A 15,834-nucleotide genomic window follows, 5' to 3' on the forward strand; every position below is an offset into this window, starting at 1 on the left:
TAATGTGGACAATGAAAGGCTTTTAAGATAAAGTAATTCAGCGCTATGCTTAATAAATTGAATAATCTAATTGTTGCATGGTACTCTCTATCATCACACAAAATGATGAGGTTGCCCTCCAGTCATCTCCATTTGCAGCTTTTTGCTGTGTAAAGTGAAGAGCTACATCAAAAATCTGTGATTACTGCTCCTATCTTAAAAGATATTGTGTTTGATTTGAAAACGAGCCAGGTTTTGCTGTCAGACCTGCTTTTTTCCCCCTTATATTTAATATTTATAAAAGTGCAGTACAGACTATGATCATCAATACTGTGCTTGATGGAGAAGCTGAGGGGGTGAGATAAGGCTCTGTTGACTAGGTTGTTGAAATGGGCGACTGAAGCTTCTGCTATTGGTCATGGTCTGCTCCTCAAAGCAGAGGCCGCCTTTTATCAGGTAAGTGCAATTCGAAGCAGCAGTTCAAAGAGAAAGGACTGAGTTTTTGAGGTTAACCTGTCTGAGGTTAATCCTGGAGACACTTTCTGCTATCAATGAATGTTTCGTCACGTTATGAGTGTTTGGTCAACCATTTAGTGTGGTTCCCGTAGGCTCCAAAGCACTGTAGAACATCCATCTTACAGAACTTTCTTGTAAAGTTCTTAGTTCTTAAATGAAAGCAATAATCAACATGAGGCCATGCATTACGGTGATTTTATCATGGTTAAGGAAGTTTAGGCACTGCAGCACAGCCTGTTGATATTAAAGAGTAGCAACATGATAAAACACACCAGTGTTCAAATAATGACATTAATTAAAAATAATAATCGCAGTAAACAATTATTTCGCCAAGTGATATAGCGAATAAGCCTCATTAACTATATTAATTAATTAGCTGTAGGCTGTTTAACATTCTAATTGTTTGTAGCAACGCAATGCACAGAAAAAATTCATTCATTCAGAAATTACTTATATTTCACAAATAATTACAAAGAAACTGCAAGTGACATATTTAATTAAATGTGAAATTTTGAAGCTGAAATAGTGTTTTCTTGTTAAATGCCAATAATCTTTATTTACAATGTCCACAAATTTATCAAATATAATATAGGCATTAATATAGAATTAAATTGATGTGCAGTCACAATTGTGTATATGTACAGCTGCTTCAAATTTGGATCATCCACTTTTAACAGCAGGATTAATAATGTGTGAGAAACATCTTGATATAATTCTAAACTTGTTTGTAATTTGATAGACAACTAATTAAAACTATCGTAATCTCCCTATTGTAATGGTTTCTAAATTCTCTCTCCATTTTTCTGGAGACGTTTTTTCTTTCTCATCTTGTCTATTCATCACCTCATGTCTTGCATGTGTGCTGAAGGATTTCTGTATAGCATGGCTGCATTACAGCTGCATGACTCTTTGGTTCAGCCAGACCTCAGAGTAGTGTTGTTTTTGGTGGCCTGTTTTAATTTTAGTTTTAGTCTAGTCTTTGTGTGAAACTGTCATTTTAGTTTTTATTAGTTTTAGTCACGTTCATAGTCTTTTTAGTCTAGTCAAGTTTTAGTCGACTAAAAGTCTGAGCATTTTAGTCTAGTTTTAGTCGACGAAAACTGATGACATTTAGTCTAGTTTTAGTCAATGAAAATGATATTTTAGTCTCTTTTTAGAAATGCAATTCTATTTAACCCAGTCAATATAGTATAAGTACCTAGTAGTATAGACGAAACCAAAATTTTATTTTAGCCAAACCCATTTCAAACAAGGTTATCTTATTATATTATTGTTACCTTATAGACTCAAGAATACATCCATTCCAGACACGGAAGATGCTCTGTTTTGAATTTACAACATTTATTTTACCAACCAAACATGTTAGAAGTACACACACATAAATTTAAATAAAAGACGAACCCCGTCTGGCCGGCCATCGGTCCCTTTCTCTGTGTCAGACTTAACTTTGTTTGGTTTTCGTCTTCTAAATCAGTGTTTCCCAACCTTTATTTAGTCACGGCACCCTTTGGAAATTTGTACAAATTTGTGGCACCCTACAAAATTAATTTGGTCACAATATTTGAATTTCTAACTTCGATATGATCATTTGAAAAGTATAGATATTTGGTACAACAGAGAAGAACTGCAGAATATAATGTCATACAGATATTTTTAATATTATAAAAAATCTAATTTTATAGGCTAATTTCTAATGAAGAGACCAATTTATATGACAGATAATGGTAATTAAACAAAGTTTTGCTCACTCAGTGTATTTTTGTAGGGCTATTAAGAGATTTTTTTTTTCGTTTCATCTCGTTTTGGTCAACGAAAATGAAGAGACATTTTAGCATAGTTTTTATTTTGTAAGCCACATTTCGTCTCGTTTTTATTCGTCAACGATATTGCATTGTACATTTAATTATCGTCATCGTCACATGACCAGCATTTTCGTCTCGTCTCGTTTATCCCACAGGGATTTTATCATCGAAATCTGGTTTCGGATCAGAGAAAAGGCTGATGTTTTTGAATTTTAATGGACAGAGGGGAAATGTATGATGAGTATGAGCTTTAGTGTGCATAAATTGGAAATGTATGATGAGTATGAGCTTTAGTGTGCATAAATTGATGCACATAAGATGTTTTTTTTTTTTTTTTAGATGTACGGTCTCAGAGGTCATAATGAAGACGCAGAAGCCATGTGTGTTATCTATGGGAAATAGATTTGTTTTGCAGCACAGATTTATAGTCCTTCTATAAATAATTTTCTAAAGGAGAGTGGGTTTATTTAACATGAACCAATTCTGCAAGTACTAAGTATGGTTTATCTTTATTTTATTTGTTATTTTATCTTATTTATATTATCCTGTTGTTGTTTTTTTGCTTAGTTTTGTGTTTTGTTTTTGTTGATTGTTTGGTGTTTGTTTTGTTTTGTTTTGCAAGATGAGTCCATTCACATTTTTGTTTTTGTATCTTGCTCTTTTCAGTAGCAAAATAAAAAACTTAATTCACACCAACATAAAGGTTCACCATGAAAATTTGGTCCGATTTTTGCATGCAGTTGACCAATGACATGCAGGCTAAATAAAAAAGGCAAAGTTTTACCACCCATAAAAACAAATAAACAAACAAAACTTTGTTTTCCCTCAATAAACTCCTAATTTGCTACTTATTAATGGTTAGTAAGGTACTTGTTAAGTTTAGATATATGGGGCAGGTTTAAGGGATCTAAAATATGGTCATGCAGAATAAGGCATTCATATATGCTTTATGAGTACTAATAAACAGCCAATATGTTAGTAATATGCATGCCAATAAGCAACTAGTTAATAGTGTAAATTGGTCCTAAAAAATAAAGTGTTACCACTAAAACAGTGTCTTTAAGTATTGCAATGTCCAATATTCCAGTATCACCTTCTGAATACTCAAATAAAACAGTCTTGTTGGACTCCAGCCATATATATTTCTTTAAAACCCACTGTCTCTTTTTACAGGGTGAAAGCAAAGAAAGGGGTGAACCTCCTTAGCACTAAGTCGAGGAGTAACCAGTGGAAGGTTGAATGGGATGTGCAGTCCGGAGCCAAACACTCCATTGCAACCGTGGAAGCCAGCAAGATCAAAGGAGTCCCTGGGTAAGTCAGCATTCCCGCTTTTTGTACACTGATCTAGGAACAGCTTCCCCAGTGGCAAACTAAGCAGTGTGTAGTGAATGGCAATCTGGTTGCAGATCAGCAACAAAAAGAGAACCTAAACTTTCATGTTTGACTCATAACATTCACCCACTCAGACATCTGCTAGTTAATCCGAATAACATTCAACTAAAACAGAATGCCGTCTGTTCAGTTAAGACCTTTGTTTAAGGATGTTACTGTCTAATTGGAGAGGCTTACATTCAATGAAACGTTTGTACTCATATTAATTAGCACTTCCTGTGTATTCTTTCATGCTAAATTATTATTGCAGGGCTTTTCGACAGAAGCAGCACATTAAAAGATCACTATTCAAAAAAGAAAGAAAAAAGAATCATAAAATTCCTTTTGTAAACCGTAATTTGGAATTAATCCTATAGGAATCAAATAAAGTCATCCTAAACAAATAACGAAAATGTGAAAGAGTAAAAATGTAGAATGTATCTATTAGGATAATGTTTTCTTCATAGGGGCTTCTTATTTCACCCTATTAGTTTTCTGTAGGATTGATTCTAAATTATAATTCTAACTGATTTATGACTTTAGAGAGAGAGAGAGATTATCTATCTGATTTTTTATATATTTTTTTTGTATACACAAACAATTGAACTAGAAGTAGATGCACATTTCTAGAAATCTACAGAACTCTAGTCTATAGAAGCTTTTTATCTTCCATTCCATCATCAGGAACATTGAGTGATTCATCTAGCCAGTAGAGTCAAGTGTTATTTGCCTTTTGTCACGTAGATCAAGACATGGTGATTGAGAGTCGACATAGAGATTATCAGCAAAGGCATTTGAATTAAACATCATGCTGTTTTGTTCATGTTTCTAAGCCTCTTAACCTCTGTACTTTTTTTTTTCCTTCTGTATCAAGTGGACCCTGGCATATCATTTTCTTTTTGTGTCAGACATGATAAGTCCATGTCACTCACCTGCAACCCTACAATTCAGCTGAATACATGCTACCTCCTGCCTTTCCTGGCATGCAGTGTATTCTGAAAGCTGCCACAGTATGCATGTTTCATCAGGATGGAGCTTAAGGCTAGTTATAAAAAAAAAAGTACACTGCCAATTAAGACTATTCAGCCCAGCAAAAGACAATATATAATACTACAGTAGAGAGAAGGTTTTCCAAAATTGTATTAATGTATCTGTTTGTTATTTTATTAATGATCGTCAGACCAAAATCTCTTATGGTAAATACACAATGTCTGTTGTTTGATTTAATATCCATAGCCTTTAAACTGTAAAAAAGCAATGCGATGTAGCATACTAAAGCTATGTCAAGCCGTCTTCATTTAAGCGCAATATCAGAATAGGAAATCCATTCTAATGGTTTAACGGTGATGTACGGTTTGTTACAGAAATATAGTTGTTATATGCTAGCATTGTCTTACATATGAACCAGCTCTTAGTACAAAAATAACCTCGTGATCAACAGATTACTATCCAAATGTTTTTTTAATGCTCACCAAGGCTGTATTTATTTGATAAAAATACAGTAAAACCACAAAAATTATGAAATATTACAATTTAAAATAACAACTTAGTAAACATACGTAATTCATTATTCTTGTGATGGTAATACAGAATTTTCAGCAGTCATTACTCCAGTCTTCAATGTCACATGATCCTTCAGAAATCATTTTAAAATGCTGTTTTGCTGCTCAAGAAGCATTTCCTATTATTATTAATGCTGAAGGCAGTTGTGCTGCTTAATATTCTTTCTAGAAACCATGATACATTTTTTAAGGATCCATTATATTTTAAATATTTGCAAAGTAATTTTATTATACAGATATTTTACATTTTAGATGCTTTCAGTACAATATTGTTACATTAATTTCTGTATTAATAGAATTAAATTACGAAGTTTGAACATTTTGCCGTAAAACGTATCACAGTTTACTTATGTGCAGCACATTTCAACAGCCTCTGACATGTTGTCAAGCGCCAATGTAAAACCAGACTATAGAGAGGTGTTGCTTGTTATTTTTAATGCGAGTTTAAACAGCTTTGCACTTTTCACCACAACTAACAAAAATGCACTGCTTGTTTTGAGCCTATTTCACAGTTGAACTCATCTCTTTGTTTTGGAGAATATATGTCTAGATGTGGCTGGGGGCTTTTTTGTATTGTAACACAATAATGCCTGCATGAGCTTGTTGTCTAAGAAGATGAATGCTTTTTAGCAAGTTGACGCCGTTTCCTTGTATAGATTTTCTGTTAACGCAGCTCGTTCTGTCCACAGACTGCAGTTCTCTTCTTAGACTTGCAAATTTCTTTGGATACGCCGCCTATATTCTTTCACCATCTATCTTTTCTAACGGTTTTAATGAGTGAGTCCACTGCTAGGAGCAAACGTTGCGAATGTGGTTTAGGGCTGACCTTGGAGGCAAAGCCAGCATTATTTGTCAGTATAAGACAAGCCTCATCATTCCATTAGTGTATTTTCAATTAGAGATTCAGTTGCTGGCACACACGCGCCAATTCTTTCTCTCTGTGTTTCTGCACTCCAGAATTAAGCGAGCCTAAAATGACTCTAAATGCAGGGCGTTTTGAAAGCTGGCTCCTGTTATAGCTGTGCTTTAATGACTGATTGTTAGCAAAACTCTTCCCTGGCCTCCTCTCCTGTTGTGCTGGACAATCAATTCTCAGCAATGGCTAAATAATTAAGGCGATATTAACTTCATTAATGCAGTGTCCAATGAATGGACATCAAGAAAGCAAACACATTTGATACAGATTGATTCCCATTCGCCTTGAAATATTTCTGTTCAAACAAAAGGAAAAGTAATTAAACTTTTAGTGGGAAAGTCACACTTAATGGCTTTGTAGTCTTAATTGGCCACATCAATTGCAAATTATCCAAGCAACAATTAGTGACAAAAAAGTATCTCCTAACAAAGGGGCATTGCAGACCATAGAGTTGGCCACTAGTGTAGTATAGTGTACGCTAGAATCATGGGCAGCGCTAGGGAGGGGCTAGCAGGTGCTTCAGCACCCCCAAGAAAGAGCAAAGCATCCCCATAGTACCCCCAAAAATGAAATAAAATAAAAGCATTTGACTCATAACGCATTCAACGTGACGTGATTTGCAGTCGTACTTTTTGTAACGTCATAGCATTTTATTTTAAAAATGAATCGGTTCCATGTGCCTAGTAGGTCTGCCCCCGACTAAAGATTTCTCTAGTCAACTAGTCGCATGTTTATATTAAATTGATTAATATAATAAACTGCTAAATCATCCTTTAGGCATATAGCCTATTCCGTGCTCAAGCGCGCACATAAAGCTTGCCACAAAGCACCGGCAAAAGTAATGATTATATAATGTTTATATAATGTACCAGGGGAAGAAGACATTTTAATTATTTATTAATAAACTAGTGCTTTCTCAGTCAGTGTCGGCTACAAAGATCCACATGGACGTGCCTTTAATAGCCTAGAGAGAAATGCACCTTTTACTACGGACTACATAATTAGAGAATATTTTTAATAATTTTTTTATTGGTTCGTTCAATAGTAGACATTTTTCTTATCTGTAGGACCAAAAATGACAGAGTAGCATATTCTAAGATATTTCCGCAGGAAAAAAATGTAAGGGATTGCGCAGGCACCTCCATGTCATGCAGTAAGCGCGATAATGCTCCCACACTTCTCATAAACACTTGATGTGCATATAGTAGGGATGTAACGATTAACCGAGAGCCGGTTGAAAATCGATTCAAATATGTGACGATTCAAATCGGTTGAGATGCTAAACAAATCGCGATTCAATTAGGGGTAGGAGTTTATTTGAATGTATGTCTGAGGGGAACTTACTGTCTTTAGAAAAGTTTAGATGGTATTTTTTCTTTTCTTCTTGTCTCTGTATACTGCATATTAAATTCATAAGTGCAGCGCTGCTTTGTTTACAGTGGAAACCAGGAAACGCTTTAAGCGCCACCTGCTGGCAGAGAGTGAATCTGCGTCTCATTCAGCTCAGCTTTCATGCAGATATTTTTTATTTATAGTTTCACAAAACTGAAGTCAAATGATTCTGCTTTTGCTTCAAATTTCGAAATTATACAATGTAATTTAGTTTAAAAACTGTTCATGTTGCATGTATGCAGCATCTTTGTTTGGATCATGATTAAAATGCAGTGGTTGCCTCTAATTTCAAATGGAAAGAGCACAGACAAAGCCTTATTTTGTTTACATGAAGAGACTTTTTTATTTGTGTTACTTATTTGATTTGGGGCTTGTTTTAAAATTTCAATTTAGTTTTGTTATTTACATTTACATTAGCCTATATTTAAATTTTGTTATTTAGCAGACGCTTTTATCCAAAGCGACTTTCAAATGAGGACAATAAAATCAATCAAAACCAACAAAAGAGAAATGCAAGTGCTATATTAGTATATTATTATAGTGTTATATTTCAATTTCATAAAGAAACGTGCAGCATTTTGTCCAAGCAAAAATAAAAGGACACATTTAATTTATAATTTGTCTTAAATCTCATTTTGTAAAAAATTTGATTCACAAAAATCGTGAATCAAATCGAATTGTGAGTTGAGTGAATTGTTACATCCCTAGCATATAGCGCATATTAATCTAAATTAGTTTCAGAGTGAACCGCCATATAGCAGCCTTACTCCTTTTCATATGTGAGAGATCACGTGAGAGATCTTTGTCCTGTCTCCTACACTATAAGACATATCTGAGAAGCAGCTGTGGCGATGCCCAAAACAGCAGCTTGGCACATTTGTCCAGAGAGAGCGAAGGCTCTGGTTTGAGATTGTAAGTAAAGCCGGGCTCACACTACAGGAGTTTTAAAATCCTAACCGATTATGAAATCTGGTTGCAGCACACACATAAGGAGAATCTTTGCAGATTATCGTCCCTCAAATCTTAAACATGCACACACTACAAGATTTTAACATCGTGGCGCATCACACACTACAAGATATTATTAAGATTATCATGCCAGAGGGAGCGCCTCACGTGATCTCATGCAGCAGATCGTCATTGATATTTCAGTGATGTTTACATATGTTAGCTAGTGTGCTAGCTGCTTTCTACACTCACCCGGTACATTCAAAACTGAGGCGATTTCACTCCAGCGCTTTTCTTTCTCCTTACGGTTGTGATACGTTTTCAACACATTATACAGACAGTCGTGTTACTATAAAACGTCAAGAAGCAGTTTCCTCCATCTCCACTATCCAACGGGGCCGTACAGCAGCTGTTTTGCGGTCACGCATTGGCTATTGTGAAAGTACTGATGTAATCATATAGCCGTCATCATCCCGATTTAAATCCTAATTATCAAACATGTTTGATATGATCGGGTCGGCCCCGATTTGTGTGCAAGCAGATCGGGAGGTGCAAGATTCGATCGGTGAACGCCTCACATTACCAGATAATCCGCGCCGAACATCGGGACCGATCGAGGGGCTCGACGAGATTTTTGCTCCGATTCTCGGGAGGGGGAAATCGGTGCTAAATCGGGCTAAAAATCCTATAGTGTGAGCCAGGCTAAGCAAGTAAATATATCCCCAGGGCTTTTTGATGTCATATTGCCTTTGACTCACATTTGGAAATGCTTGTTCAGTGAATTTTAGGCTGACTGTATAAAAATCTTTGGAAACTGACTGATCTATGTTGGCTACTTGTTTAATTTCATAAAATGAAAAATTGTAAGATGAGACAAATAATCATTTAAAGGGTTACTCCACCCCCAAATGAAAAATGTGTCGTTAATCACTTACCCCCATGTCGTTCCAAACCCGTAAAAGCTTAGTTCGTCTTCAGAACACAATTTAAGATATTTTGGATGAAAACCGGGAGGCTTATGACTGTCCCAATTGACTGCCAAGTAAATAATACTGTCAAGGCCCAGAAAAGTATGAAAAGCATCGTCAGAATAGTCCATCTGCCACCATTGGTTCAATCTGAATTTCATGAAGCTACGAGAATACTTTTTGTATGCAAAGAAAACAAAAATAACAACTTTATTCAACAATTCGTCTCCTCCACGCCACCGTAGCGCCATTTTGGAGAGTGTCCACTGAACGTAAACTGTGTATGCTATTCTGTGTCAGCCACAACCCACGGATACGCTGTTTTTGTTCAATTCAAAGCGTAAATAAATGTAGAAAACGTATCCGTGTGGTGCGGCTGACACAGACAAGTAGAACTGTATACGCAGTTTACATTCAGTGGACACTCTCCAAAATGGCGCTACTGTGACGCGGAGGAGACGAATTGTGGAATAAAGTCGTTATTTTTCTTTTCTTTGCGTACAAAAGTATTCTCGTCGCTTCATAAAATTCAGATTGAACCACTGATGGCCGATGGACTATTTTGACGATGTCTTTCATACTTTTCTGGGCCTTGACAGTGTTATTTACTTGGCAGTCAACGGGACAGTCACAAGCCTCCGGTTTTCATCCAAAATATCTTGAATTGTGTTTCGAAGACAAACGAAGCTTTTACGGGTTTGGAACGACATGAGGCTAAGTGATTAATGACAAAATGTTCATTTTGGGGTGGAATAACCCTTTAATAAAATGTTACAAAATCGAGTGTGCGATTTATTTTATTATTCATATTAATAATAATAATAACAACAACAACATCATCTTTTGGTCATATTTACTATTAATTGCCCAGCTCCCCCTATCAATGATCTAGCACCCCCTCAGCACCTGCGTTCAAAATTCTCTGGCGCCGCCCCTGGTTAGTATACTAAACCAAATACAGCATTTTTTTCGAGCAGAGAATGCAAACAGCATGTGAAAATGCTTTGCAGTGGTCTTAAAAACATAGCTGCACTTAAAATTATATGAATGTTATTGTATTACATGAGAAGATATAAAACAAGCACACATCGCAAGTATGGCATTTTCATTAAAAGAGGTTTGTTAGGTTTTTTAATTACAAATAGTATACTAAACCAAATACAGCATTTTTTTCGAGCAGAGAATGCAAACAGCATGTGAAAATGCTTTGCAGTGGTCTTAAAAACATAGCTGCACTTAAAATTATATGAATGTTATTGTATTACATGAGAAGATATAAAACAAGCACACATGGCATTTTCATTAAAAGAGGTTTGTTAGGTTTTTTAATTACAAAATCAAATATACTGTTAAAAATGAAGAGAAAAAAGACTTTGATTGTGTTAATGTAGAAGTTTCAACCAGAAAAGTTTTTTGAATTCATTTAAAGTGTTTTATGCTCAGCAAGTGTGCATTTATCAAAAATACAGTACAGACGGTAATATTGTAGAATATTAACACAGTTTTAAATAAATAATTTAATATATATTAAAATGTGATTTATTCCTATGTTGAATTTATCAGCTGTTACTCCAGTCCTGTCCCATGTCACATGATCATTCTCATATGCTGATATGGTGCTTAAGAAACATTACTTATTATTATCAAGGTTGAAATCATTTATGCTCCCTGATATTTTCATGGAAACATGATGCTTTTTTTACACTACCATTTTTTCAATGGTAGTGTACATCTAAGGGGAACTTCATGCGTTCACTTAACATTTCTTTGGGACTTGTTTACAAGATAAGTTAGTAGTGAAAAGAGGTTGGATCATTTGTTTCAAGATGTCCCTTTTTTAACATTTTGTTATGCAATTCAGTTACATTCCTACATCTTAAATGTGGCTTATAAAGTATCTTAATATGTTTTAGGGACACTATATGACTTTTACATTTCAATGTTTAAATTATTTAGTCTAGTTTCATGTCATATATACAACTATAATAAGTATCTTATTCCCCATAAGAAGTTGTTTATTTTGCAGCTCTGACACATTAATTACCCCCCACAGATAACATTTTGATAACCCTGCAGCATTTTTCCACAGGCGCACACACTCCCAGCAAGGGAATACATTTTTTTACTGGTCTCTCTCAGCGTGGTTGTCAGCTGCTATCAACACATCTACCTGTAGAACAGGAGTCTCAGATAAAGGAAATAATCCTTGATGAGTGTGCATGAGATCAACAGACAGAACTCATTTAGCCTGTCTCTATCCATTAAGGTTTCCTGCAAAGGCTCTGAAGAAACTATCTGCCGGGCAAAGTTGCTGTATTTTTTCCGTTTCGCCAATTTAATTCCAGTATGCTACTGAACTGTTGTGCTCAGCTGTTTTTATGACTATGTTTGTGTTCATTTCACCAATGCACTTGAAATCAAAGATTATTGTTATGTGAATGTGCAGCATTTTTGTTTATATTGCTTTTGATTAAAGGTGATGTGTATTTTTTTCCTGTTACAGTAATAATAATAATACATTTTATTGCAGTACTTTTCCCTATCATAGCTTAATAAGCAGAGAAACCTACAACTAAGCCATTTATAGGTTGATTTCCCCGAAAAGTAAAAACACTTCTCAGCAGAGAAACAAAACATTGCTCAGTTTGTTTAAATAGCCCGACACACCAATATTGATAGCCTCAACCAATCAAGACAGTCTGGGGCAGGACATCCTGTTTCACCAAAAATGGAAGGCAAAGAGAGGGTTCAGGAAAATCTTTTTGAAAACAGATTTGGTGCAGACTTATCTGGTAATGTGAGGCATTCACCGATCGAATCTTGCACCTCCCGATCTGCTCGCACACAAATCGGGGCCGCCCCGATCATATCAAACATGTTTGATATTTAGGAAATGATGCACTTCAAAAAGCTGTGAAAATGCAGTAAAAACAGTAATACTGAGATATTACTGAGAAATATATATATACCCATTTATTTGAGGAGGAGAACTCAAATTCTAATCAATAAAAATGCACACACAAAAAAGTGGTCACATGACCACAGGGGTCCATTTCGTTTCCACTTTCAGGACATGTGCACATGACTCCATATTTTCTCCAATGAAAAGTGCATTTATCATCACTTTTCATCCATATAATTGCCTACAAAAAATCTGAGTCACCTTATTTGGTAAGTAAAGAAGTAAAACATCAAGCATGTTGACCTATTTTGGTCATGTATATACACACATGCTCTCTTTGCGTTTGTTTCGTTAGATTTGTAATTTGTAAATCCATTTTTAGCCCCTGTAATCCAGTCTCAAACAACAGATGGGTCTTGCCCGGCTCTCTGATTGATTCATATGCTGAATGATTCAATATATAATACCTAATACATGACAGAACATCTGTTTTTGTTGATGACCAGCATATTAACCATTTAAGCTTTGAATACATACCTGACCCTAATTACTCTTCTAAATGAGCTTAATGACTAAATCTGGTGGATAGCCAGTATTTTTAGTTATTTTTTACAGCCTTATTATTGATCAATTTAGTGTGCTCACTGTCATATGATCTTGTTGTGTCTCTTCAGGGACATGGCTGCCAGCATCGAAATTATGCAGCTAGACTTTGAGATGGAGAACTTCACCAGTCAATCAGTCACCAGAAGAATCAACTGGAATATTGATTACAGGGGCCAGAATCCAGCCTCGGATGCAGAGAAGGTGGTCACAGAGCTGACGGTTGTGCAGAAGGACATTCAAGCCATCATTCCACTTTCAATGGTAAGAAGTTCTTCCTCTCTGCCACCTAGGGTCATAACGTTTGAGAAATGAGATTGCACTTTAGTCTATTTTAAATGTAATTTAACTTGTCGAACCAGTAGGTCACAACAATTACCGCCCACTTTTTCAGCAGCCTTGGTTCTGGAATTATTTTTCCCCATTCTTTTCTTCATAGGCTTTTTAATGAATAGTTTAAGCCATAAATCACAATATTTCATTGGAAGCAAAAAAAAAAAAACTGAAAACAAAAAAAAAGGTTCTAAAATTCAGCCTGCAAAATTATACAAACATTGTTGGATTTTGAAAATGATATGGAAATCACACTGAAGTTTGGGTCCTGCAGATTCATATACCATAGCTTAACACTAGAACCGCCAGGGGTCGCTGTATACCTAAAAGCGCCAGCGGGTAAATTTTACCCACGCAAATGACAGCTGTTTTTGAATGGCTAAAGAACATATTATTTCACTATATTATGCTACTGTCTTCTCAAAGAAGTGTCTAGAGTCATGAAATGATTATGTCTAGTCATCAACTATATTTTTGTCCTGTTGTTTTATGTTCAAGGCTTTTTTATGCAGGCTACATTAGTCACTTTTCATAACGGTCAATATTAAGCTAAACAAGCCTGCACTGACAACGAGAATTAGAAAGAAGTAAATACATATTTGGGTGGTGTAATAGGCTATTATAATACAATGTCATTAATCAATATATTAAGATAACCTATGTTATTTAAATTACTAAAATAGGCTATAGACAATAATGAGCAATAATAGGCCTAATTCACCACATTGCATAGGACTATGCAATGACAAATTCAAGCGCACAGCTTCACTTAATTATTGATTTGCTTAGTTATATCATTTATCATTTTAATTATACAAGAAGAACACCAATACACTTTGGGTAATCAAAAAAAAAAGGTTTTATTCATTACATCAGATTGGATTTTTTTTTTCAGGAAACAGGCAGACTAGAATAAATAGCAACACGGAAGTGAACAATAAACGATAGAAATGACAAAACAAAAATTAAATAATTAATCCAAAATGTGAACAATTATGAGTAACATTAGGATAAAACGTCTAAATCGCTGTATACCTAAAAGCGCCAGCGGGTAAATTTTACCCACGCAAATGACAGCTGTTTTTGAATGGCTAAAGAACATATTATTTCACTATATTATGCTACTGTCTTCTCAAAGAAGTGTCTAGAGTCATGAAATGATTATGTCTAGTCATCAACTATATTTTTGTCCTGTTGTTTTATGTTCAAGGCTTTTTTATGCAGGCTACATTAGTCACTTTTCATAACGGTCAATATTAAGCTAAACAAGCCTGCACTGACAACGAGAATTAGAAAGAAGTAAATACATATTTGGGTGGTGTAATAGGCTATTATAATACAATGTCATTAATCAATATATTAAGATAACCTATGTTATTTAAATGACTAAAATAGGCTATAGACAATAATGAGCAATAATAGGCCTAATTCACCACATTGCATAGGACTATGCAATGACAAATTCAAGCGCACAGCTTCACTTAATTATTGATTTGTTTAGTTATATCAGTTATCATTTTAATTATACAAGAAGAACACCAATACACTTTGGGTAATCAAAAAAAAAGGTTTTATTCATTACATCAGATTGGATTTTTTTTCTTCAGGAAACAGGCAGACTAGAATAAATAGCAACACGGAAGTGAACAATAAACGATGAAGTGTGTGTGTTATTGTATTAAATGTGCATTTGTAGTGCTTCAAATCTTAAAGGTATATTTTTTAAAACTGTATGTGGAGATAATATCAAATGTGATAATATAATAATATCATATCATATATGAAATTAAAGGCCACTGAAGTGTGCTTAAAAACACACTTTCATGATTATGTTTTCTTTGTGTTATAACACAATTAAGTACAATTTTAAAATCATGTAATTAAATCTTTGTAATAATGTCAAATTAAATGTTTTACTTTAAATTACATTTTAAATAATATTTTAATACTATTTAATAATCCTTAGTCATTCTACCCCTATTTTGATGTGTTGATTAAAATATTAAAGCACTAACTGTAACTGTGTTTGATCATTTTTACATTTGCAGGTAATATATTAAATATATTGTTGAATTATATTAAACATACTAAATTGCAATTTCATCAATACAAATGTGTAAATAAAAAATATGTACAGTCATGGCCAAAAGTTTTGCCAGTGACATCAATTTTGTGTTTTGCAAAGTTTTGCTGCTTAAGCTGTTGTGGTGTTCATTCACATTGTTTCTAGACTATTGTGTAGAGTGATCAGATGCATTTTAAATAATTGCTAAAAGCTTCATTGGCCAAAAAATGTACTTTTCACAAAAACACACATTTCACTGTTTTTTCATCCTGACACAAAATGACCAGTTAACATTAATTGACTAATCATATCAGCAATGAAAATGAAAATGTGAATGAGTACTAGTCAGGAAAAATCACTATCATACTAATTAGATTGTAAGGGCAGACTGATTGCTATAAAAGGAGGGAAGAAGTGCTTCCAGTCATTGTGTTCTTGTTAGCAATGGTTACCTCCAAAGAAACACGTGCAGCCATC

General features: G+C 34.7%; 1 protein-coding gene across 1 annotated transcript in view; it reads left to right on the top strand.

The window, feature by feature from the left end:
* The first annotated feature begins 397 nt into the window (after positions 1-397).
* The window catches only part of LOC107571976 (transmembrane protein 132E-like), a 56,206-nt gene continuing 40,769 nt past the window's right edge, over positions 398-15,834 (top strand). The window contains exons 1-3 of the mRNA XM_016258376.1: positions 398-435; positions 3,471-3,608; positions 13,031-13,223. Coding sequence (XP_016113862.1) covers positions 398-435; positions 3,471-3,608; positions 13,031-13,223 — 369 coding nt within the window. The remainder of the gene's footprint in view (positions 436-3,470; positions 3,609-13,030; positions 13,224-15,834) is intronic.

This window comes from Sinocyclocheilus grahami, unplaced genomic scaffold (assembly GCF_001515645.1).
Source record: "Sinocyclocheilus grahami isolate Dianchi unplaced genomic scaffold, SAMN03320097.WGS_v1.1 scaffold1676.1, whole genome shotgun sequence".
Taxonomy (NCBI): Eukaryota; Metazoa; Chordata; class Actinopteri; order Cypriniformes; family Cyprinidae; genus Sinocyclocheilus; species Sinocyclocheilus grahami.